Source organism: Myxocyprinus asiaticus, chromosome 43, assembly GCF_019703515.2.
Source record: "Myxocyprinus asiaticus isolate MX2 ecotype Aquarium Trade chromosome 43, UBuf_Myxa_2, whole genome shotgun sequence".
Classification (NCBI taxonomy): Eukaryota; Metazoa; Chordata; class Actinopteri; order Cypriniformes; family Catostomidae; genus Myxocyprinus; species Myxocyprinus asiaticus.
Genome location: NC_059386.1, coordinates 36,187,692 through 36,214,911, shown reverse-complemented (window position 1 = coordinate 36,214,911; position 27,220 = coordinate 36,187,692). Strand labels below are relative to the sequence as shown.

The 27,220-nt window shown below is 38.6% G+C and overlaps 2 protein-coding genes across 4 annotated transcripts in view; both read right to left on the bottom strand.

Moving 5' to 3' along the window:
• The window catches only part of LOC127433816 (WD repeat-containing protein 70), an 89,011-nt gene extending 67,328 nt beyond the window's left edge, over positions 1-21,683 (bottom strand). For both annotated transcript variants that reach the window (XM_051686055.1, XM_051686056.1), the window contains exons 1-9: positions 21,595-21,683; positions 19,702-19,755; positions 19,532-19,615; positions 19,389-19,455; positions 18,960-19,176; positions 15,106-15,165; positions 14,453-14,586; positions 11,295-11,448; positions 7,999-8,075 (exon numbers count right to left, since the gene is read on the bottom strand). In XM_051686055.1, coding sequence (XP_051542015.1) covers positions 7,999-8,075; positions 11,295-11,448; positions 14,453-14,586; positions 15,106-15,165; positions 18,960-19,176; positions 19,389-19,455; positions 19,532-19,615; positions 19,702-19,755; positions 21,595-21,619 — 872 coding nt within the window. In that variant the 5' untranslated portion in view covers positions 21,620-21,683. The remainder of the gene's footprint in view (positions 1-7,998; positions 8,076-11,294; positions 11,449-14,452; positions 14,587-15,105; positions 15,166-18,959; positions 19,177-19,388; positions 19,456-19,531; positions 19,616-19,701; positions 19,756-21,594) is intronic.
• A 1,026-nt stretch (positions 21,684-22,709) lies between these two features.
• cplane1 (ciliogenesis and planar polarity effector 1) overlaps positions 22,710-27,220 on the bottom strand; it is a 54,177-nt gene continuing 49,666 nt past the window's right edge. For both annotated transcript variants that reach the window (XM_051686089.1, XM_051686088.1), the window contains exons 50-53: positions 24,584-24,747; positions 24,399-24,494; positions 24,171-24,307; positions 22,710-23,164 (exon numbers count right to left, since the gene is read on the bottom strand). In XM_051686089.1, the coding sequence (XP_051542049.1) occupies positions 23,027-23,164; positions 24,171-24,307; positions 24,399-24,494; positions 24,584-24,747 (535 nt within the window). In that variant the 3' untranslated portion in view covers positions 22,710-23,026. The remainder of the gene's footprint in view (positions 23,165-24,170; positions 24,308-24,398; positions 24,495-24,583; positions 24,748-27,220) is intronic.

Genomic DNA, 27,220 nt, shown 5'->3' with positions numbered 1-27,220 from the left:
CAACAAAGTTGTAAAATTGGCAATAACTTTAGACAGAAAAGATTGGTAAGCAATTTTATGACACTAAAACCATGAAAACACACATATTGTTTATGTCTTGTGTCTATACAGTGAAACAGTGAGTATTTTAACGTTTACAGATTGGCACCATTGACATCCATTGTAAGTGCCACACTGGAACACAGATTTGTGCTTTTTGAGGAGTCAAAATTAATTTTTGTGGTAATCAGCATTATGCCACAAATGCTGTCGATTGAGCTTAACTTGTATTGAACCTGGAATATTCCTTGAAGCAGGCAACCTTTACTGCTGACATTCGCTAGAAATTAAATTCAAAGCATGTCGTTTTAATACAAAACATTTGCATTTTTTGTTAAAGAAGAAAGAGTACTCGTGAGGTCATGGGAACACGGTCTCACTCATGAAAAACTATAGTTCTGTTGCTGTTTAATGTTCTTTGAGTCATGATATCTATTAAAATCTATACTGTACAACGCAGTGTCAAAGAGCATTTTACTCCCAAGACGGCCTAATCAAATTACTCAACCACAAATATCTACAGAAAACAATCTTTCAGTGCTGATCTATCACATACTTCTATAGTGTACTAAATGCCAGGGGACATTTGTTCCTGCAAAATACTGAACTAAAAGAGTAGGTCGGCTAACAATGGGAGACACATGGGTGGTCAGATGAATAACTAGTCTTCTTTAACAAGGTTGTGGGGCTCATGTTTAACAGATGATCAGTGCTATTATAAAAGAGAGCACAAAACTCAATGCAACACTGCTGTGAGGAACAAATGACCATGAGGTTTGGTGATAATGTGCTGGTGTGTTTAGACAAAATGAGCTATACTGATGACACTAATTTCCCATCTGTGAACTCCATTCAGAACTCAAACAAGACCCAGTTAAATCAGACATGCAGCTCTCGACAATGCTCTTGTAGAAATGTTCTTGTTCCAAAGCTGAGATTTCTTCTCTAACTACATTGGTATCCTGATATTTTACTGCCCTACAAAGACCAAATGCAGTAACTGCACATTTTGTAAATTAGATTATGAGTGAAAATGTGTCCCTAAGATTATGATCTATATTGTGAGAGACAGATTTGGCTCAACTACACCCAGAGAACATTCTGAGAAAACAGCAGGATTATTTTATAATCAACAATTAAGATGTACAGTATATAGGAAGCCAGTTTTCTCATTGTCAGTTTAAAATGACTGCGTTATGCTTTTGTAGGGTAGTATCATGTGCTTATGGATGTGACAGGGGTGATGTTGTGAGGGGTACTGGTTTAGGCTCAAGGTTGGTTATTAGAAGATTACTGGTTTGATCCAAGAAACCCAGTGAGAAAGTTGTTTCCAACCAAGTTATGAATTTATGGGAAAAATAGGAACCTGAGCAATATTTGGGATGCTATGCGATTATATTGATGATATTCTCTGAGCGAATTATGTATTTAAATGCTTGTTGAGGCAAAATAAAATGACTTTTTTGAAGCGCATCTATATTTCTTGATAAATAAGATAGGAATATACACTGATATGCCAAAACATTATGACCACCTGCCTAATATGCTGTTGGTCCTCCGCGTGCCGCCAAAACAGTGCCGACCCACCGAGGCATGAACCCTACGAGACCCCTAAAGCTGTGGTATCTGGCACCAAGACTTCAGCAGCAGATCCTTCAAGTCCTGTAAGTTGCGAAGTGGAGCCGCTGTGGATTGGACTTGTTGTTCCAGCACATCCCACAGATGCTCAATCGGATTGAGAATTTGCCAGGGCAACACCCTGAACTCTTCATCATGTTCCTCAAACCATTCCCGAATAATGAGTGCAGTGTGGCAGGGCGCATATCCTGCTGAAAGAGGCCTCTGCCATCAGGAAACACCTTTGCCACAGAGGGGTGTACCTGGTCTGCAATGATGTTTAGGTAGGTGGCACATGTCAAATTGACGTCCACATGAATGGCCGGACCCAGGGTTTCCCAGCAGAACATTGCCCAGAGAATCACACTCCCTCCGCTGGCTTGTCGTCTTCCCACTGTGCATCCTGATGCCATCACTTCCCCGGCAAACAGTGCACACGTACACGGCCGTCCACGTGATGTAAAAGAAAACGGGAGTCATCGGATCAGGCGACCTTCTTCCACTGCTCCAAGGTCCAGTTCCGATGCTCGCATGCCCATTGTACGTGCTTTCCATGGTGGACAGGGGTCATCATGGGCACTCTGACCGGTCTGCGGCTACGCAGCCCCATACACTGCAGGGTGCGATGCACTGTGTGTTGTGACACATTCCTCCCCTCCCGAATGTGCCACAGTAGACCTTCTGTCGGTTCGGACCAGACGGGATATCCTTCGTTGCCCTCGCGCATCAATGAGCCTTGGGCACCCGACACCCTGTCGCTGGTTTGTCCCTCATCTGACAACTGTCAGTAGGTACTCACCACTGCTGACCGGGAGCACTCCACAAGCCTTGCCATTTCAGAGATGCTCTGACCCAGTCATCTGGCCATAACAATTTGGCCCTTGTCAAAATCGCTTAGGTCTTTACTCCTGCCCATTTCTCCTGCATTTATCAGGTTGGCTACGAGAATTGATTGTTCTCTTACCATCTAATGTACCCAGACCTTGACATGTGGCCTTGTTAGGAGATGATCAACGTTATTTGCTTCACCTGAGTGATCATAATGTTTTGGCTCATCAGTGTATTCAGTAAATCAGATTTCATCGTAGTGTATGCTCATGTCTTCTTATAGAATAAAAAAATGTATCCACCTCAAGCAAGCGTTTAGGTTTATGCACATTTTGAAAATTTTATTCACACCTTGGTGTTTCCATTAGAAATCTTTATGCGATGTCCCAAAAATCTTGGATTTAAAAATAGGTGGATGGAAACCCCGCTAGGCACCTTCACCATAGAGCCAATTAACAAGGTATTTAAAGGAATAGTTCAGCCAAAAAGTGTAACACAAATGGAGATTTTCCACATCAAACTTGCCACGCTACGTTCAGTCACGACACATGAAAACCAATGGCATTCGTCAGCATTGGTCTCAAACCTGTAATGATGCATCGACATTGGGCATATTTTAATATTGGCTAATGTTAATCACATTTAAGAGTTATTGTGGTGGAGAAGATTTCCAGTTATTAGCATAAATATGGGTCTTTTCCTCGCACAAAGCTATCATATGACTTCAGAAGACTTTGAGTTGTGAAAGCTACATTTATGGTTCTTTTTTTGCTGGTCACATTTAGCTAAAGTGGGAAAATTAGGCTAATAATGACAGAATTTTCATTTTCATATTAATTAATTAACCCTTTAACCCAAGGTTACTCTGGGCTTAAAAGATCATTCTATAGCAATACTGCATGAAAAGTTGCAGAAACACGCCAAGACATGTGATGATAAATTCTACAATTTACATTTCTAAAAGGAAGACCGAGACATCAGTCTGTTAGATGATGCGGTCAAATTTGACCGTTCATTTGTCCCATGAGACGTGAACGGACGGCCTGCATTAGACACAACAGGGGCCGCTTGTGTCGTACATTTTCATTGGGCTGTCAGCTTAATCGACAGTGACCGAGAACATTAGCATGCTTTTCAGACAGCGCTGACCTGTGCTAATCGCACCAAAGCACCGCGCCTCACAATCAAGTCAATCTAGAATTCTCTGTGTTCCCCGTTAACCTCAGTTCTGATGCGTGAAAGCCTCTCAGAGGAGCCTCGGACAAGGCGTTTGATCGAGAGGTGAACGCAAAGTCAGGCCACACTAGCCGATCACATAGCTCACCCTACGCACATGTGGCCCCCGTTCTCGGCTCTTGGGGCCCCGGCGTGCTGATATAACGACCCACCGGGGACTGCTCCCATCTGCAGCTGTTCCTGAACTAAACTGCTCCCTATTTCCTCTTCTGAAACAGCCAGCAACATGCACATTAACCTGCCAAGGGACGATTTCCAGAATCTGTATTACAACTTAATAAAACAGAGCCACATCTGTAATTGCAGTGAACACAGAGCAAACATTCAAACACACTGTTTTCTTGTGGATGTTACGAGAACATGTGGCACACGCACACACACCTCCCAAACACAGCTAAAAATCTAAATCATAGGGGAACAAATTGAGGGACGTGGTGCAAAGGTTCAAACACTATATAAAATTTTACAGGCGTGTCGTTACAGACTGCGAACACTCATATATTTGACATTCAGACACACAAACTCTCAGTCGGGAAAAAAAAATGGAGGAAGAACAAGAATACAAATACATTTGCTGACAAAAATAAACTGATATAACAGTGTTTTCTGCTCATTATTCAAGGCAGAGCCATGGCAACAAAAACGTATATTTTTGTCAGATATGCAAGTTTGAAGTCTGCACTGAATTTGCTGAAAGAGAAAGACTAAACGCTGCAAAATAAGATGCTGCGGAAAAAATAGCCAAACACATCTTTCTATTGCGTTTTCTTCGCTGGACACATGCAAAAATAAAACATACAGCATTACCAGCATAGTCTGATTCACAAATTCTATTTTTATTGACTTACGAGCTGATTATTTTAAACAATCAGGCAAAATGACTCAAGTAATTGAATTACTCACTGAATTAAAGGAAGATTAATCGACAGCATTTGTTGCTTATGTTGATTACCACAAAAAGTAATTTCGACTCGTCCTTCCTTTTGTTTAAAAAAAAGGCAAAAATTGAGGTAACAGTAAAGCACTTAAAATGAAGGTGAATGGGACCCATTTTTGGAGGTTTTAAAGGCAGAAATGAGAAGCTTATCATTTTATAAAAGCACCTAAGGCCTTTTCACACCATACGCGATGCAATTATGAGAGGCGAATCCACGGTGAATAGCCCTTTCCCATAGAAAGCGTAGCAAATATTCGCCGTTAGCACATTCACGCCTTTACCTATTGAGGTGCCACTAATCGACAAGTAATTTTACCCTGATATGGTAGGTGGCTCAACACACCTATGAGCTGGTCCTCCCTCCGCCGGGTTAGAAGAAATAACCATTTGCCAAGTTTGCAAAACAAACAAGAAAACAATTCTCTAGCGAGCAGATCGAGAAACGAAAAATCTGATTTCTCTACAAGCTGCAGTAGCGATGATGAGTGTGTTGATTTGCTCAATGAGAAAGAAAACTTTCGAGACACTTCACAAACTATTCACCTGCTGGACAAGTTGACTGACAGTATTATCATGAATACACAGTCTGAGGGGTGATTAGAAAGAATCGAGTGTATTAATGGTTAAAACATGTTATCATTTGGAACAACACTGCCACACATACTGTATATTGTGTTAAGTGCATTAGTTTCAAATCACTGTGTAATGCACTCTCATAATGACTGTTAAAACAAATGTTTCACTGTATCTTATTGCCATGTACATCTACTTGTGTTATATTTGCTCAAAACCCTACATGTTACTAACTGTTACAACATGATGAAATTTACACACTCCAAGAGTGCAAGCAATAAATCTCAGATCTCACCCAACAAAATCCATCTTCAGTCTGACCCATTCTCCTGGTGAAATCTCCAAACTGCAAATGCAGGAACTGAATTTGGACTTTGCGCTGAGTTAAGAGGTGGTATTGAAACGTCTTAGCGCAACAACCAAATTCTAAGGAAAATAGCAAATTGCGCTTTGCGCCACTTCATTTACATACAATACACCCACTGTTTGCACGCCTACACCTACAGTTGTGCAAACACTCCCACCCACGTCCATTTGCACTGGTACGAATATTGCGCTTAGAATTAGCGCTCTCTCGAAAATTGGATAAGACGTTGCGCACGGTCGTAGCACATTGTGCTGCGCTTTGCGCACTTGTGAAAATAGAACGTCCTCATGGCAACGAAGTTGTAAAATTGGCTGTAACTTTACACAGATGCGGTTAGTAAGTGATTTTATCACGCTAAAATCATGTGTTAACACACATATTGTTCCCGAATTGTGTCTATAATTTTAAAACAGTGAGTATTTTAATGTTTACAGATTCGCCCCATTTACTTCCACTGTAAGTGCATCACTGTAACCCAGATTTGTGCCTTTTTTTTTTTTTAAATAAGGAATGATGTGTCAAAAAAAAATAAATGTAGTGCCACAAATCGATTGATGTTTATTTGTATTGAACCCGGAATATTCCTTTAACATCAGACTCATTACTGACTGGATGCTTATATAACAACATATAGTTAAAGATTTATTGGCACGGGCTCCCCAGCTGCATAAACACAATTCTGTAGTAAACACTTATATATTCTTATAAATATATGAACACTATTCTTATAACCACTTATAAACACAATATGTTCCTCAAACAGAGTATAAACATTTAAGTCTGATTAAGAGTTTGTCTATATTTATGAAGCCCTGTGAAGTATCTCAAAATCCCTGGAATTATCTGGGTTTATCCATCTAATCCCATGAGCAAATATTTTTTTAGAAAAGAGAACCTCCCCAAAAATCAGAGAAGGGAAGCTGATGACCTCTTTTGTAAACTACTACCAGCTAAAAAGTTTGAACACACTTTATTACATTCATATTTCTTATGGTCTTATAAACCATTTAAAGATAATGTAATTTCTGCACCATCAAATAAAAATAAACAAATAGTCTCACCCCCAACTCACACCATTGTTAGGGTGGGTCACTCAAAACAGAGAAATTTTCAAAGTGCTTACAGTTTTTGAAAAATGCACCTATGAATGGCTTATGTATAGTTGTCTACGCTTATTGAATTGGGATAGGAGAAAAGTACTTTAACACAGAAATAGTTACATACTTCAGCTTCAAAGTGATATGATGAAATGCTTGAAATATGACTTTCTTTACAGAACAACAATTTTAATTAAAAACTAGATAGGTACATTTCCTGAAGCAAAGGTGAGTGGTGCGTGCCTTGGCAAAACTCGTCACCACAATGTCCCACCAACTGCCCCAATTTGAAAGAGCCCACCCCTATGTCTGTGAGATGTTCTGGTGCACAGATATGACTAGGCATTGCTAGCATATTTTAACATGTTGCTAGGCATTGCTAGCACATTGCAAGCATGTTTTAGCATCAAGCTAGGCAATGCTAACATGTTTTAGCATGTAGCTAAGTGTTGCTAGCATGTTGCAAGTGTTGTTAGCATGTATTAACATGTAGCTAAGCATTGCTAGCATGTTGCTAGGATGTTTTAACATCAATCTAGACAATGCTAACATGTTTTAGCATGTAGCTAGTTGTTGTTATCATGTTTTAACATGTAGCTAGGTGTTGCTAGCATGTTGCTCCGTGTTTTTAACATGTATTAGCATGTAGCTAGCAATTGATAGCATGTTGCTAGGATGTTTTAACATCAATCTAGACAATGCTAACATGTTTTAGCATGTAGCTAGTTGTTGTTATCATGTTTTAACATGTAGCTAGGTGTTGCTAGCATGTTGCTCCGTGTTTTTAACATGTATTAGCATGTAGCTAGCAATTGATAGCATGTTGCTAGGATGTTTTAACATCAATCTAGACAATGCTAACATGTTTTAGCATGTAGCTAGGTGTTGTTATCATGTTTTAGCATGTAGCTAGGTGTTGCAAGCCTGTTTTAACATGTTGTTAGGATGTTTTAGCATCACTCTAGACAATGCTATCATGTTTTAACATGTAGCTAGGTTTTGCAAGCCTGTTTTAGCATGTTGTTAGGCATTGGTAGCATGTTGCTATGATGTTTTAGCATCAATCTAGACAATGCTAACACGTTTTAGCATGTTGCTAGTGGTGACTTTGAAGATGCTCTAAAATAAGTGATTGTTGTTGAAAATGTTTTGGTCTCCACATAATTCTAATATTTCCAGTTGTTATTTAATAGTTTTCACGAATTTACTATTATTCTAAAATGTGAAAAATAGCAATAAATGAAGCATGTTTGAGGGTTATAAATGATCTCCATTGAAGAACCTGTTGTTTGTGTATTACTCACCCATCATTGGAGCATGTGAGAAACTCCTCTTTGATTTTTGGGTGCCAGCAGCCGTCATTTAGCATTGCCGTGTGACCCTGAGGCAAATTCACAAAAAAATTAAAAATCACAGAAAATGAGCAGGACAAATTTAAAATGCTGGTTTATCAGGATGCAAAATGCAAATCAAATCCTAATCTATGGGAACAAGTCTCACCGCCTTAAATGATTTACTGATGAATATTCAGTTTCACTCAGAAATACGTCACATTCCAGAAGTTTAATGTGTTGTGAATGCAGATATTCATTCAGTCAGTGATCAGCAAATTAAAAGTATGGAGTTCATCTCCCATTATAAATTAATTTTCAGTGAATTAATAAAGCCGTCAATGACACAACTTTCTTTTCATGTTGTTAGATGATGATTGGCACATGCTGTGATGTTCAGAATGCAATATTAAACTCTGCCATTCATCAGCGACATCATAAATATGTTAAGAATAATTGATTGAAGTTTGTTTTCATTTGAGGTTCACATCATCAAATAGCAGCACACGCTGGTCTCATCAGATACAAAATGTGTCTTCACAAATCACACAAAATTCAGAGCAGATATTTGGCTCCAACATCGCATTGAAAATCCATTATAAAGATGTATAACGCATCACAGTAAACATGACAATTTCACAATCTTAGCCTGCGACTTAGTTTGTCACCTGAACATGGCAAAACCTCGGCTATTGATCACTAATATTGGCCAAATATCAGTTGATAAATATCCTGCTTTATCTCTAGGCATTACCCATGAGAGTAATGGAGGAAACGCACTCTAGGCTTATGCTTTAACCGTGCACGTCAACACTGCTTCGAATGAAATTTAGAGGATGCACAAAATGAACGGGAAACAACCAGAAATCTTAAATGCTCTATGCAGGATACAGTCTCTAATCTCCTTTGTAATGGTCTTTCAGACTATGTTAAGACTGTTCACATGAGGAAGCAATCATTCTCCAAATAAAAACTGTGGGAAAGTTTCGACTATCACTCTGTTGGAAAAGTCCAATCGGAATCGTTCAACAACAAATGAATAAAACTGACAATGACAAAGAACCATATTTGATCTTGACACTGAACAGGGTACATAAAGTACCCAAGAAGAGACAAACAAATTGCAAAACAAATAAATAAAATGGGAATGGATCCACTTGCATTAAAATGCAATGCGTGTGCGTGTGTGTACTTAGCTGTAATTTGGGTATAAAATTGTCCCCCAGAAGTGAGCTTAACCTGACAAAACCTCCCTTTGGAGACATCAACTGGGAAATAAATTAATTAATAATGCATAAATCACGTTTTTGTTTAATAATCTTGCTTTAGTTTGAATCAGAATTAGTCTGCACTCATAATTGAATTTACATAAAAGACAATACAAGCCTAATCTGCCCCGTTACGGAAGCCCTGAACTGCATGATTTAAAAAAATGTCGAGGTGAATTTTTATTTTTTTATTTTTTAGGTGTCTTAGTGCCTTCCTTAGCCTATCTCCTACAAAAAAAAAAAAAAAAAAAAAAAAAATAATAATAATAATAATAATTATCTGCAAAAATTAATAATAATAATAATCATTATTATTCTAGGGCAAAATATTGTTTTTTTTTAGCTTGAAAAAAAATTCTCTGAAATATACAAAAAAAACAATCTCTAAATAACTAGTGTTTTGCTCATTTAAATCAAGGAAAAAGACTGTTTGAGAGTCTAATAAAATTTGTTCACAAGTGTGACAACAAGAGTCATTTTTTGATTGTTTGATGACATTTACCACTGGGAATATCGATGCTGCTTTTGATATTGCGCTTTTTTTAATTCTTGGCCTCTGTAAAGATGCGCTAGATGGACGTGTTTGACCACCAAAATAACTCCTGATGTCAAACTTCGGATGAGACATGAAACCGAGGTCCTGACTCTTTGCGGTCATTAAAAAATCCCAGAGCACTTCTCGTAAAGAGTAGGGGTGTAACCCCGGTGTCCGGGCCAAATTCCCCACACTGGCCCTTCTCAATCATGTCCTCCTAATAATCTCCATCCCTGAATTGCGAAATCACTCTACTCTTTCCTCTCCACAAATAGCTGGTGTGTGGTGAGTGTACTGGTGCACTATGGCTGCCGTCGCATCATCCAGGTGGATGCTGCACACTGGTGGTGGTTGAAGGAGAGTCACCTGTTCACTGCGTAAAGCGCTTTGAGTGTAGTGTCCAAAAAGCGCTATGTAAATGCAACATTCATTCATTCAAACTTGACAATGAACGTCACATGAAACGTGTTGTCTCTTGAGAGGAAACACAATTTTTTTTGAGAAATTTCTTTTCAGAAAAAAAAAAAAAGAGAAAAAAAATTCAGAGAATTTTTTTTTTTCAGAAAATATTTTTGTTTGCCTAAGAAAAAATAATATTTGTGGAGAATTTTATTTTTACTTTACATATTTATTTTTAGGCTCAGAAAGGCACTAAGACAGCGAAAACATTTTTTCACCTTGTGATTTTTTTTTACCTTGCGTTTCAGGGTTTCCGTACCCTGCAAAGGCAGAAGGCAGTATATTTTTTGTTAAAACTGAGTTATGAAATCAGGTCTCTTAGAATCTGATCTGTCCTGTGACAAACAGGTTTGGCTCAACTAGACTCAGATTCAGAGAAAACGGAGTATTTTATAATCCACATTTGTTTAGGTAAAAAACAAAAACCCTGAAGTAATATTTCTCAGTTGTCGTGTTGTAGTTACTGTGTTTTGCCTTTGTAATGGAGTATGGTATGCCCTCACTTTGATAACCGAGCAAACGTGTGTGTGTTCTGACAGTGGGATGCGGACACACTACATTAGCTAATGTCCACTAAACGCTATCCACAGAACCAGAACGCAAATTAGACAGGAAATAGACCAATATAAACCCACCAGACCAATATAAACCCACCAGATACAGAGGGACACCCCTGTCTGTATGTGTGTGTGTGTGTGTGTGTGTGTAGGGGTTAGAGGACCAGGTGCAATATTCAGCGGCCGTTTCCTTCTCTGATGTAGTTCATGTACACCTCATTACAGCTCAGACAACAAACACAACACAGATGCAGCAAACAAACAGCAGGCCGCTGCAGCGCGTGTTTAGTTTATTCCTGTGAGAACTGAACAACTCTCGGACGACGAGACCGGACAGGGCAAACACTAAACCAACCGCCACGTATCTCTCGTGCATCAAAAACAGTCTTAGTTTTCATGTATTTACAATAAACTCTTATTTCAACAGAGTAAAACAGTAAGAGATGTTACCTTGGTATTAGCCATGTCCACAATATACTGATCGCCTTTGACACACTCTAGCACCTGGAAACCGTCTCGATCCAGAACCTTCGCCTGCGAGTTTCCCGCCACCACCAGAATGACATCACCAGTGATGCTGTACTGTAGCGATCGGATCTGATGACTGTAACGACACAAAATAACTGCTTCCAGAGAGTTTTTTCCTTGAGGATTCAACACAAATCAATTGAAAAAATAAATTCTAAACTGGAGAACAATAATCCCATGTTTAAAGTGAACGGCAAGATTTTTCCCTTCCTAAAAAAAGACAAACATCTGCTATTGTGCAAAACAGTCGATGCGTACTGAATTACATAACGATTAAGTGAAAATAGCATAGATGGAAAAAAACAAAAAAACAAAGTAACAATGTTTCTAGTCGTCATAACAGAGTCGAGAGCAATAATAACTGACAAGCTTGACATTTGATTTGTAGCTGTTTTACTCCATGTAATTTGTAGCAGACAGACACAATTCAACATGACTGAGAAAAAGAGTATTTTTAAGAAAATAAAAACCATTAGGATTTTTTTGCATTGTGACAATTCAGCACACTTTCCCCTCCACATGTTCATAATCATAATGCAAAATCTCTCACTTTCCTTAATGTAAAGTTTTATTTTTGCAATTCCTATTATTCTCAATAATAATTAAAAAAAACATTTACAATCACATTTTGCACTAACTCATTCCACACACTGCACCTTCATGCTTATTTATTATTTGTATTTGTTGTATCTTTGCATATTTCTATACTTTTACACACACACTTAATTGAAATCTTATACACTTTATATATACTTTTATTCTGATCTTTACATCTCTATTTAATTTGATCACATTAACTTTGTTGTACATGTACAATGACGATAAAAACTAGACTAATGGTGATTCTCGTTACTGTTATTTGTCATTAAAATCAGCATAAATTAAAAGGCAGTACAGCAAATACTACCAATGCTGCCTATAATACTTAAATGCATAATTTGTCACGTTATAATAATGAGAATTTTGAGGTAAAACTTAACTGGCATGGAAATATTGTTACAAAGTAACAATATTAATGACCCTAAAATAGAAAACAATTTCTGTATCAAATATATATATTTATACATACAGCTCTGGAAAAAATGAAGAGTCCACTGCAAAATGTTCAGTTTTTCTGGATTTACTATTTATAGGTATGTGTTTGAGTAAAATGAACATTTTTGTTTTATTCTATAACGTACGGACAACATTTCTCCCAAATTCCAAATAAAAATATTGTCATTTAAATATTTATTTGCTATTTATTTTATAAATGACAACTGCTCAAAATAACAAAAAAAGATGCCGTGTTTTCAGACCTCGAATAATGCAAAGAAAACAAGTTCATATTCATTTATAAACAACACAATACTAATGTTTTAACTTAGGAAGAGTTCAGAAATCAATATTTGGTGGAATAATCCTGATTTTCAATCTCAGCTTTCATGTGTCTTGGGATGCTCTCTACCGGTCTTTCACATCGCGGTTGGGGGAATTTATGCCACTCCTGGTGCAAAAATTCAAGCAGCTTGGCTTTGTTTGAATGCTTGTGGCAATCCATCAATCAAGGTGTGGATGGAGGACCACCGGATCAAGACCCTGTCATGACCAGCCCAATCTCCAGACCTGAACCCCATTGAAAACCTCTGGAATGTGATCAAGAGGAAGATGGATGCGACAAGGTTCTTTAACTCTCTCTCTGAAGGAGGAAGCGGGAGTCGGGTGAACAATCCAACGTGAGTTTTATTTCTACACATTTCAGCATCAACAACAAACAGCTTTTCAGCACAACATGCAATCAATGAACACACAGTCAGCGTTGTGCGTCTCTCTCTCCCCTCCGGCAGTCTGGACACCCTTTTTATCCCTCTCCAGCTCTCACTGAAACACAGAACAGCTGTTAAGACAATTTTCCACAGGTGTCAATCCTTACCGTTCTTCTTCTCCCGGCCTCGCTCTCCACAGACGTCACTCGGCCACGCCCACATCACCACAATGGATGGCCACAAGCAAACAAACAAAGCCGAGCTGCTTGAATTTTTGCGCCAGGAGTGGCATAAAGTCCCCCAACAGCGATGTGAAAGACTGGTAGAGAGCATGCCAAGACACATGAAAGCTGAGATTGAAAATCAGGGTTATTCCACCAAATATTGATTTCTGAACTCTTCCTAAGTTAAAACATCAGTATTGTGTTGTTTATAAATGAATATGAACTTGTTTTCTTTGCATTATTCAAGGTCTGAAAACACGGCATCTTTTTTGTTATTTTGACCAGCTGTCATTTTCTGCAAATAAATGCTCTAAATATTTTCTATTTATTGCTTTTTCTTTGATTCCTGGGTAAAATATGACTTGGACATACTCTTGACAGGTTTGGTGAGATTCACCCACTTAAGCTGTAAAAATACAGCAGTAATCAATACAAATACTTTATTAATTATCAATAGTAATGTATTGGGGGAACAAGACTCAACTACAGTAGGAGAATTATTGTAACAAATCTATTGACCACAGCGAGCTCTGAAGTGCGTTATTGAAAAGCTTGTAAATGAGAATTGGTGTCAATGACTTTATGAAACCTCCCGAAAGCACATGACTAAAAGAGGCAGAACTCCAGTGTCAATTCCCGTTACCCTCTCCAGGTCACTGACTTTATGAGCTCCACATGGGCCGTGTGTTTTATTTAGCCGGTATGTTTGGCATCTGCTGTTAAAGAGATGCCACTTTACCTAAGTTGATGAACTTGTAAATGTGGCGTGGCGCTTTACTAATCACACAAACAAAAGAGCGCTCCAGCTCAGCCAATTGGCTTCCAATATTTTGAGACACCCAATTTTCAGATGGCTTCCACTTTTAAGGGGGTTTCTGGAAAAAACAAAGACAACAAAACAAAAATACACCCGAGCTCTCCACGGGCCTGCATCTGGGTACAGTTAGTTAGTGTGAGGTTGATTTGACTTGAGAACACACTCCCATTCCTGAGAGATGAGGTATAACGTACTTCAAACCTCACGGAGGGTCGTGAACGCTCGCTGTTAAAGAAATACAAGCATGAACTGATAACAGGAGCGCGACGGACAGATGAGGCGGTTCGGACTCACCATTCGCACGGCTGCAGAGATCGGAAGGCTTGTAGTGCCGCATCCATCCCAGCGAAGTCCCAGAACTTCACGTCGTAGTCAAAACCGCCGGTAACCAGGCGAGCACCAGAAGGGTCCAGAGCTAAAGCTGATACCTGTGGAATAAAAGACAGAAAACATCAGTTTCACTTGAACTTTTTCTTATGCAATACAAATTGAGAGGTAAAATGTGTCTTGAAAATAACTTCATAAAATGTCAAAAAATGTTAATGGCCCTAAAAATAAGTAAAATGTAAAATATAATTCTTTCGTATGACTTTCTTAAACTATTATACATCAGAAGAATTGGAAGTTATCGCACTAGTCGTACTGTTAAGACACTTTTATGGTGTTTTTCTTCCTTTTTGTAGCTTCACAGCCCCTGGTCACTATATACTTTCATTGTATGGAAAAGAGCAGCGTGAACATTCTGCTAAATATTTCTTTGTGTTTCACAGGAGTAAGTCATACGGGTTTGGAAAGACATGAAGGTGAGTAACTGATGACATAATTTCCATTTTGGGGTGAACTATTCCTTTTAAACTTTAAAAGCATAACCGGGTCAGATTATATAATCCTTACAAACTCTGAAGTGCGAGACAGATCAGAGCGGTCAGGAAAATGAGTGAACTTACAGTTTTCGTGCCGTGTTGAAGAGTGATCTCATGAGTATCTGGAATCTTTTTCACGGGATTCTGTTACAGAGAGAGAAAGAGAAATTTCTTCAGCAACATTTGAAGACCAAATGGGCTTTTCACACTTAATTGTAAACACGGAGTCATTTTTAACCCTGGGTTATCTTGTTCATACTTTACCCTGGGTAAGTAATTAAGTATATATTCAAGAACTGTAAATTTGTAAACCCTTAATAAGTTTTGCATGCCCTCGCAATACGTTTTTTTTGTTCCCTCGCAATAATTTTACATTCCCTCACGGTAATTTTTGCGTGCCCTCGTAATAGTGAGTTCCCTCGCAATAAGTTTTGCGTTCCCTTGCAAAAATGTTTGTGTTCCTTCACATTAGTTTTGCGTTCCCTCACAATAGTTTTGCGTTCCCTAGTAATACGTTTTGCGTTACCTCACAACAGTTTTGCGTTACCTCACAATAGTTTTGCATTACCTCGCAATAGTTCTGCGTTCCCTAGTAATACGTTTTGCATTCCATAGTAATACGTTTTGCATTCCCTCACAACAGTTTTGCGTTCCCTAGTAATACGTTTTGCGTTCCCTCGCAATAGTTTTGCGTTCCCTAGTAATACGTTTTGCGTTCCCTCGCAATAGTTTTGCGTTCCCTCGCAATACGTTTTGCGTTCCCTCGCAATACGTTTTGCGTTCCCTCGCAATACGTTTTGCGTTCCCTAGTAATACATTTTGCGTTCCCTCGCGGTAGTTTTGCGTTCCCTCGCGGTAGTTTTGCGTTCCCTCGCAATAAGTTTTGCGGTACCTCATAATAAGTTTTGTGTTCCCTCGTAATAAGTTTTGCGTTCCCTAGTAATACGTTTTGCGTTCCATCACTATAGTTTTGCGTTCCCTAGTAATACGTTTTGCGTTCCCTCACAACAGTTAGCATTCCCTACTATGTTATTTGTAGTACAACCATAGTAACCACAAGATTAACCATAGTTAATTTATAGTAAAACCATGGATACTGTATGGATACTATATACTGTATTAAAACAATGGTTTCCACAAAAAAAAGTTACTTTTCATAGTTACTACAATTTTACTATAGTAAAACCATGGTTTCTGCCAAAAAACAAACTTGGAACTGTCGTGTTACTACTATAGAAAGCCATGGTTTTACAACAGTAACTATAATAACACTATGGTATTTTTTTTATATAGTAAAACCATACCTACAAAAGTCTGATTTTTATTACCATAGTTTTCTTTTACCTGTATTATCACTATTTCACCATGTATATCATGATTAAAATATGGTTACTGTAGTAAAACCATGTTAAATTTATTGCGTGTGCATGCAAAACTATTTCATAAAAAAATCACGCACTGGCCTCTAAGGGGCTCCGTATGATGGAACATCACATTCACAAACCATCCCTACTGAAGTCAATGGATTCAAGGCGTTCTCTGATGCACTTTTAGTATGTAGGAACATTTAGCATAAGTGTAGTGTGAAAGGTCATAGTGTGTCGTAAGGGACCGTTCAGTGGAAAATGAAGCCATGTGACCTTGTGTTTTCATTTAAATGTAAGATAGAAGCAGAAAGTTAGTTGATGACCAAATGTCAGGTTATTCAGTCTTTTTTACTGCAAATACACTGTCAAACTTCACTGGCAGATATCATACAGCGTTAACGTTTCACTGAGGGCTCGTTCACTCGCCCGCGTTCTCTGACACAAACGCACACTGGTTTGCGTGATTTGTGTATCTGGCCGATTATGGTCGTTTATAACTCTCAGCGCTGGCCGTTTGTGCACAACACACCTGGGTCTGACAGATACATTAAGCCGAGAACAGAGACGTCACTGAGATCGACACCAGAAACCATCTATCAAAATGGCCCACAGTGGCCCTCAAACGCCACAGGCCTGAGAAACAACAGCGTCTGCACACTGTCACGTACAGAGAGACATTTACAACAACCACACTCAACAGAGAGAGAGTTGTGTGCAAAACCTGATCCATGTTACCCCAATTCAAATTTCCACAAAAACTTTCCAGGTTTAAATGAGAGTTTAAATCCCAGATTTTCAACTTATGGACTCCGCTGTACATGTTGAAGAATTTCATGTATTTGCACGCACAGTGACGAGCTTAATAGAGCTGTTTATTTTATTTTTTTTACAAGATAAAATCAAATGATAGGCTAAGCACATTTTGAAAACACACTTAAATCTTCCTTTTTTCTCCCCAAGTGATTGAATCTGTTTTCATGCTAGTCTGCACTCAATCATGATAGACAATGGAAGGATCGCCCTCTAGTGGTTTCATGTAGTTATTACAACAACAAATCAGTATTAAATACATAAAGTATTCTGTGAATTTCTTGTGCATGTATACTGTATGCAGGGGCGTACATTCCAGGGGGGATGGGGGGAGGTAACCCCCTCAATAATCAAAACAAGCAAGTACAACCCCCCCAATATTTATACCATGATCAATGGAAACATGCAAATGCTTCATGCTGCAACCCCCCCCCCCCCCATGTTCAAGCCAAATCTGCACCTTGACTAGATCATGACCAGCTCATGACCAGCTTGGGCCAGCTTATGACCAGCTCAGGACCAGCTCAGGACCAGCTCAGGACCAGCTCAGGACCAGCTTATGACCAGCTTATGACCAGCTTGGACCAGCTCAGGACCAGATCATGACCAGCTCATGACCAGCTTGGACCAGCTCATGACCAACTCATGACCAGCCTGGACCAGCTCATGACCAGCCTGGACCAGCTCATGACCAACTCGGACCAGCTCTGTATGACTTTGTAGATGGATACGGCTCAATGGACAGAGTAGCGCGAGCACAAAGCAGGTGCGTTTTTACTCAAAGACCGGTCTCGAGCTCTTAAACGCGCACCTCTGATCATTGCGGTGCTGCAAGCACCAGTGAGAAGCACGGCGCAAGACGCGGAAACCATTTGAATTCGGCACAGAATTCTACATGACCGCACTTGAATTTACTATAGCAACACTAACTGTACTTTAGGCAGAAATAGATTCATAATACCTATATCACTACTTCAGCTCTATTATAGGCTACATTAGGGGAGTGAGGGAATACAAAACATTTTTGTTACAACGTATAAATATTTATATATTTTATTTATTGTTTTTATATGCGTTTAGAATAGATCTATGGTTTATAATAAAAAAAAATGCCATAATTTGTTTTATAGAAATCATGTTACATCTAACCACAGTAGTGAAGAAGATCCATACTAAGGTCTTGTTACAAATACCACAGTTAAAACTACACAAATAAATAAATAAATACATTTAAAATTTCATTAGGGCAAATGCATAATACACTATATTTTTTAAGATGAAATAGAAATGTTTAAATCCTAAAACATAGGCTGAAATATTTTTGTTTGTGTAAGAAAATATAACTGATTTACTTTCTATAGGTGTTATAGATAACCTTACTGGTTATACTGGGGCTGGTAGGGGGGCGTTCATCAAAAAAAAAGGTTGAGAACCATTGTTCTAGTGGAAGAATGACTCCGATGTGTTGTGTCTAACAACATTTTTTAACCATGACTATATTTACAATTTAGCACTTATTCTTGTACCTTCTTGCTTAAATGCAAACTGTCCTGAATTTCATTTAGCTTCACCAGGTACATATCGTAGAAACCAGGATTTTCCTTCCTTAATATCTATGATGTTTGATGTACTATGCAGTTAAATTAACATTCACTAAACATCTTATTTTAATGGATTAGATTGCTTTTACCCTGCAGCTCAGATATTTCCTCAGTGGGCTGTCATATCGATGCTTTTATGAGTTTGGGACCTAAAACTTACATCATCTTCCTCATCGTTCATATCATCATCATCATCATCATCATCACCCTCATCTTCATCAGCAGTGGTGCGTCTGTATCCAGGCGGCAACGGCGGTCCGACCATATCATCATCATCCTCCTCCTCCTCTGTCTGAGCACTGAATCCAGGAGGCACCGGCGGTCCGATGACATCAGAGTCAGACCCGTCACTGTCACTGCTGTCAGTTTCCGGTTTACTGTTTACAGGTGAGTGAACAATGAGAGACGTTTCAGGTTTGGGTGAAATATCCCTTTAAGAACCAAGTGAATGTGAATTTACTTTGACCGGAATAATTAGTGTTATTTCAGTTATTGTGTCATCTTGTGAAATATACTGAAAGTATTTTACATGTAGCTTTATAGCAGCTGTATGTTGTTTAGTAGTGTTCATACAGTGTTTAGCAGTTACCTAGAAGTGGATGTGGATGGTTTCTCTTCCTGGCTGCCATTGTGAGCTTCCTGTTGCACTCGCTCATCTGTGACAGAACAACACACAGTCAGAATGATGGTTCTCACATTTAACGATCAAAGTATAAACAGCATAACGCTGACCTAGAACACGCTGACTCCTCTCGATGGCTGTTCGCCTCGTCTGCTCAAATATGGCATCTAGGTCAAACGTTCGAGCTTTTTTTCCTGAGTGGGACAAAAATAATATGAGAAACAGATTTAAACTTTTACTAAAATTTGATTCGAGTCACTAGTAAATGTCACAAACTCACCGAATCCAGCGAAGCCCATTACGGACGAGATGTCAGCATCTTTCCTCGAGTTATCTGTGATTAAACAAAACATAAGCTCACATATATGAACCCTAATGGAAAATACAATTTAAGCTGGTAGCTGTGTTTTGGAACATGGTAGCTGGTTTCTAGCTGGTCATTACTGGTCATTAGCTGGTCCAAGCTGGGAGACCAACTTGGACCGGCTCAGGACCAGCTTAGACCAGCTCCAGACCAACCTGACCAGCTTAGACCAACTTGGACCAGCTCATGACCAGCTTGGATCAGCTCATGACCAGATCATGAACAGCTTCACCAGATCATGACCAGCTTGGACCAGATTAGGACCAGCTCATGACCAACTTGTACCAATTTAGGACCAGCGTGGACCAGCTCATTAGCAACTTGGACCAGCTTGGACCAGCTCATGACCAGCTTGGAACCAGCTCATGACCAGCTCATGACTAGCTTAGGCCCAGATCATGACCATCTTAGGACAAGCTCATGACCAGCTCATGACCAACTTGGACCAACTTAGGACCAGCTTGGACCAGATCATGACCAGTTTAGGACCAGCTTGGACCAAGCTCATGACCAGCTTGGACCAGATCATGACCAGTTTAGGACCAGCTTGGACCAGCTCATGACCAACTTGGTCCAACTTAGGACCAGATCATGACCAGTTTAGGACCAGCTCATGACCAGTTTAGGACCAGCTCAGGACCAGCTTAGGACCAGCTCATGACCAGTTTAGGACCAGATCATGACTAGCTCATTACCAGCTTGGACCAGCTCATTACCGACTTGGATCAACTCATGACCAGCTTGGACCAACTTGGACCAGCTCATGAACAGTTTAGAACCAGCTTGGACCAGCTCATGACCAAATTGGTCCAACTTAGGACCAGCTCATGACCAGCTTGGACCAGATCATGACCAGTTTATGACCAGCTCATGACCAACTTGGACCAATTTAGGACCAGCTCATTATCAACTTGGACCAGATCATGACCAGCTCATGACCAACTTGGACCAGCTTGGACCAACTCATAACCAGCTTGGACCAACTTGGACCAGCTCATGACCAGCTTGGACCAGATCATGACCAGTTTAGGACCAGCTTGGACCAGCTCATGACCAAATTGGTCCAACTTAGGACCAGCTTGGACCAGATCATGACCAGCTTGGACCAATTTAGGACCAGCTTGGACCAGCTCATTACCAACCTGGACCAGATCATGACCAGCTTGGACCTGCTATCATCTTAAGCTGGATTTTCCAGACAGAAATACACACAACTGTCCACAGGGTGCCAAAATGAGTCTTAATAACAATAATATTTCTGTAATGTTCATGTTTATGATACAACAGAGGGTTAAAGATATAATATCTGTCTGCTTTATTTTAATTAGGTCAGAGAGCATATGGACCAGAAAATAATAGGTCAGAATTTCTATTATTACCCTTACAAAAGAGTTCAGTGGCGGAACCATGGTAAAATCATAGTACTTTGATATAAACCATGGTAATAAAGGATTAGTATATGCACATAGCTATGTATTTACAGTGTAGTCTAGTGTACATCAAAGATGATAATATGGTATTACCATGGTACTTAATGACACTGTTATGTTAGTGCATTTCCACACGCAAAACTTGCGTATTTCTTTGAGTTCCTAAACAGAAGAGAAGTGATTCTGAACCGAAACTTCTTTATTTTCTCATTATTTCTAAAATATCGTCAGACTCGCGTGTGTATCCGGGGTTTGTGGTAATAAAAGTCTGTTGTGGAGTGATATTAAAATATAGCAGCTTTCAAGAAAACCACACAGTATTTAAAATAAAAATAAAAAACTCCTTTAAATGAGTTAAACATAAAACTGATAAACTCACCAGCATCACTCGTGCGGTCAGACATGCTTACGGGTTTGTAAACAAACGCCGCCGTTTCCGACAAAATAAAAGTCTCCTTTAAAATAAGAGTCTCTGTGAGTTTGTTTAAATCGAAGTCTGTCTAGCAACTCAGTCCACTCGGCGGCATCTTTGGAACGCTCTCTGGCAGCTGTTTTTCCATGTACACAAGCAGCATATAAGTGCAGCTCCTATCTACTTGAATGGGGAAAGACCGAAATCTCCAAAACGGTCAGGTCAAGATTACGATCAAAGAACATATTTCAAATCAGCAATAAAATCTGACAACACAGGTATCATAAATTATGATTCTTTACCACAGATTACACACAAAAAAACGCAATTTCCCCCCTTGTATAGCTAATGCGCATGCGCATTCTCGAGTTGATTGACAGGCGAAGTTTGTGTCTAAAAGGTGATTGGCTCTTTTAACTATAAGGCGGGACTTTCTTTCTAAATACGTTGACCGTTCCAATTTCGCCCATCTCTGCTAAATAGTCTCTGTTTAAGTCTATCAACAACATTAATAATAATTAATACACAATATTAAATATATTAAATATTGGCTATATTAATTGATTAAATAACAGTACACAATTAACTATTCTTAAATTATAATAATAATAATAATAATAATAACTAAAATAAATAGTAATTCATGGTAAGTAAATAAATAATTAAGGTATTACAATTTTTTAAGTTGTAAAAATGTTTAAAATCCCATAAACTATTGTCTTATTATATTGATAGTATATATATTCTTTTATTATGTTATTTATTTATTATGTAAACATTTTTATTATTATACTGTATTTCTATGTCATTCTGAGTGATGCTCAAATATGTGAGTCTTTACAAAATCTATGCAGGAAACTGTTTGGATAACTATTCAGACTGGCACTCTTAACACAACTATATTTGATCACAGAATGCTGCGATTGTACCAATCACAATCAAGTATACCAGAGAGTCGTGTAACTAATCATAGTAATTATGTTCCATTCAACTTGATGACTTCAGAGCTCATATATTTTGTTTTTACAAGAAAAGTGAATAACTGGTAAATTTGAGAACACTTCTTTTACATTATTATCTGAGGCACATTTTATTAAAGGACATAAATATAAAAATACATTCAACATTTCAAACATTAAATATGTAAATATGCATTAAAAAGCACAAGACTCAAAGTTAATCTTCATCAAACTGTCGTATTGCTTGGGAACACTTTACGTTCTGTCGGATATCCAGAATATTATATAATGTGGAACAAACTAGTAATGCACTGCACACCTGTGAGCGATCCTTGTTTATTCTGCACAAAAACACAGTCTAAACAAAAACGATACACTAATGCCACAGTCATTCACAGTCTGAGCAACATCTGGAGAGAAAACAGAAAACACGTTCGTCTCTAGTTCTCTTCCTCTTCTGCCACGAGTTTCTCGATGGCGTCCCAGTCCAGTTTGCTCAGAATGCTGCCGGTGCTGTCAGAGAGAGCGTCCAATCCGTCCAGTTCTCGTAAAGGATCTGTATCTGTAAACTCAAAACACTGAAGAGAACAAAATCAAAACAGCTTAGGATATGTTACAATATTATACTATATACTGCCTACTATTTAAAAAGAAATGTAGTACTGTTGTAGCCAGAGTTTAATTCATCAAGTGGCATCTAGTTATCTTAGATCCCTTGTGTGACCTTCGGGACATTTTTGTCTTTTTCATTTTTGTTTTTTCGATCATTTTGGCTGTGCCAACGACATACATTTTGCCAAAGGTGTGTATTTTTGGAGTAATGTTGATATTTGAACCTCAGTTCCTATAATACATCAATAATACACCGTGTACACAAAATAGTTACACTCAGGACCTTCAGGACAAAAATGTCCCCATTGAAACCCATTAAAACTGTAATATTTGATCCCAGTGCCATTAAAGCATACAATCATGAGTTCTATGATATTATGCTTTCATTCCAGAGCCCTGGCTTCAAAGTTTACATTTTTAATATTTTCCACCAGGTGGTGCCATTTTTCTCATGTTTAGCCTATGGAGCAAATACAAGCTTTTCCCCTATTCTCTATTTGCTGTATTATAGAGCACTGCAGGCCAATTGAATACATGATGCTGATACAAGTGTGTGTGTGTGTTGGTATGGATGTCAGAGTGTGTTTTGAAAAATGTGTGTGTGTGTGTGTGTGTGTGTGTGTGTGTGTGTGTGTGTGTAAAAAACAATAGTGGCATTATATAAACAAACTGGCATTTATAGGGTTAAAATCCTGAAAATGAATGAATATTTGGTAGTTATTATCAGGACTGATGTTGGTTAAAAAAATAAACTCATTGAAAGTGTAAAATAATATTAATATATAATATTCTTATTACATTTTTGTCCTCTAAGGACCTCTGAGTAACTTTTTTAAATTGATGCACAAGGGTTAATATAGTTATTTTACATTTTTAATCCACTTGTGTACATTTTTGAGTAGCTTTTGGTAGTCCGATCCAAAAATGAGTCACGATGATGTTAAAAATCACAGTTTTTTAAGTTTTTCTCACCTGTCTGTTGTTTTGCTCCTCAAACCCCAGAATCCTGCGGACGTCAGCCGGTGGGCTCCACGGACTCACCACGTCTCTTTCATCGGGATCTTCTTTCACATGTGTCTGATCGTTCTCTTTTAACATTCTTAGTTTTACTGTAGACAAGTGGAAGACATTTTTTGGCTCTACAGAATGGCACATATGTGAAAAGACAGAGGAGCAACAAATATTTTACAAAATACACACTTTGTTGAATTGTCTTCATCCCTTGTCTGGCTCTCAGGTCGGTCAGCATCCCACGTCGCGTAACCTGTGATAACCGGTCACCTGGAAGAGCGCTCGCTAAAACCAGTAAGCATGTGATTGAAGCAATACTCCATTTTTAAATGAACAATAATAAGTGAAATAATAAAAATATACTTAATATGCACCTGGTCTGTGCAGGCCGAGTCTGTTGCTCAATGATCCGTGGGGTTTCGGTGTGGATTTCCTCTGGATCACTACAGTTTTTCCAAGAGATGACACTGAACGCCCATGCGGTCCGCTTTGGCCCTTTGGAATTCTCGGATTTTTCCCAGACGACTGACTTTTGCTTCTACAAAAAACAACACATTTATAATTCTGCAATTCTGATTTTGAATGCCATACAGTACTGAATCATCATACTGATATGTCTGCCTTGTACTGTCACAATTCTTTATTTTGTCTGGTTGACAGACGTTACAAGGTGTTGATTAATTTTCTATAACTGTATGACTATGGAATAGTTTCAGTATGACTGCATTACAGTTAGAGGTAGACCGATATATCTGTTTTACCGATTAATCTGTGCCAATAGCTGCTATTTGGAACTATCGGTTATCGGCAAAAATTTACGTCAATAGTTGCCGATAGTTTTTTCATCATTTCAAAATAAGAGTCCCCGGTGTGTTCCGGGCTTGTTTACACTAGTCCCGTGTTATGAACCAAATCTTGTTTTTTTCTGGTTATTATTAGGATTTTGGTTGAACAAAAACTGCATCTGGGATTTTATTCATATTGGACTCTTTGTCTTTCGCCGCCATTGTTAAAAAGTATCAAATGAACTTAAAAACACCCTTCAATTTCATTCAACACCGTAACTCACTGTGGAAAGCAGTTAGCCAATCATAACAGTGGTCATTTACATATAGAAGTCCTAAAGGAATAGTTTAACCCTAAATTCTGTTATTATTATAACAATGTGAGGGTGAGTAAATCATAACAGGATTATCACTGCGTAACTGTAAGGCTCAAAGAAATGGTGGGCAATGTTCATTAAAAACTATTCATAAAAAGTATTCATAATAATATATTTAATATATATCGAACCTCTCTTACATACAGTGCAGCTCAAAGTGCTTTACATATTAGAAATTAAAAGTCAAAAGAAGTGACTGCACTCAAATAAATAAAAGTAAATAAAAGTATTTAAAAAATACAAAAGATATATCTTTTAAATTTTAAGAATAGTATAAAAAAAGTAATTTACACAAAAATAAACAGCCTACCATTGGGGGGAGGGGGCATCGACACTGCATATGCTAATCGGCATGGGCGTAGGTTTGGTTTGAAAGTTGGTAGGGACATATAGCAAGGATCATATTCCAAATGACGGTATTTAAAAAAAAAAATTCTCCCCAATTTGGAATGCCCAATTCCCAATGCGCTCTAAGTCCTCGTGGTGGTGTAGTGACTCGCCTCAATCCGGGTGGCGGAGGACGAATCCCAGTTGCCTCCGCGTCTGAGACCGTCAATCCGCGCATCTTATCACGTGGCTTGTTGAGCGTGTTACCGCGGAGACCTAGCGCGTGTGGAGTCTTCACGCTATTCTCCGCGGCATCCATGCACAACTCACCACACGCCCCACTGAGAGCGAGAACCACATTATAGCAACCACGAGGAGGTTACCCCATGTGACTCTACCCTCCATAGCAACCAGGCCAATTTGGTTGCTAAGGAGACCTGGCTGGAGTCACTCAGCACACCCTGGATTCAAACTCGCGACTCCAGGTGTGATAGCATCAGTACTCGTTGAGCTACCCAGGCCCCCCACGAAAAGTATTCTTGTTTAAATCTACGAATTTTATGGATTGGATGTAACATACCAATGGAAATCCACCCGCGTAACCTCCAGAAAATAATTTGTAAATAAATCTTACAAACGACTATGAATGGTGCATCCTGAACATTGCTGAGAAAAGTAACAGATGCCACGTGACAGCACCGTTTATATGCGCCGCTTAAGAAGAGGTAGGACAATAATTTACACATTAATAATTATACTAAGGACATTTAAAGGTGCTGTAAGCGATTTCAGCCGTTCTGCTTCCACAAGACTAAGCCGTTGGATTAGCAACGCTCCTCTTTCCAAAACCCAGAACTCCAAAGATACCAAAATGAGCTTTATTGAGAGCAGAAACAGTTGTTAAAATAGTAAAACAGCGCCCTCAACTGACAACTGTTATGAACAACATGGCATAACAATGGCATTATGCCTCAATAATTCATTGCAACTACAATACTATGAAATCGTGCAAAATTGTTGACAGGCAGAAAGCATCATTGTTCGCGGACTCATTTTTGTTTTCTCTATACGGAGTCTAGTGCGGTCACAGAGAACGGTGAGATATCTCACGACACTTATTTCATTAATATCTTTCAGGGAGTAGGGACATTTTTTGCATACCTTTCCATGAAAAAAAAAAACATTTTGATCATAAACAATTAATTTTGAGTAGAAAATGAACTTAAGACTGCACAAAACAAGATGTTAGCAAACATTACAACAAAATGTAAATAGACTTGCAAACAGTGAAACCATGTAAGCTCATGAATTAGTCAAGCCCGGTGCATACCAGTGACATTTCCTCAAATTAGCAGATAAATATGACGAAGTTTTCTACTTGAGGATTGATGCATGGTGAAACATTGTAAAAATAACAAAAATCATAAATAATATTTACATAGAATCTAGAGCATAAATGTTTAGAATATAGAATTTTCTTAATATTTTCAAGTTCACGCTTAAACTAATTTATTCAGTGTAG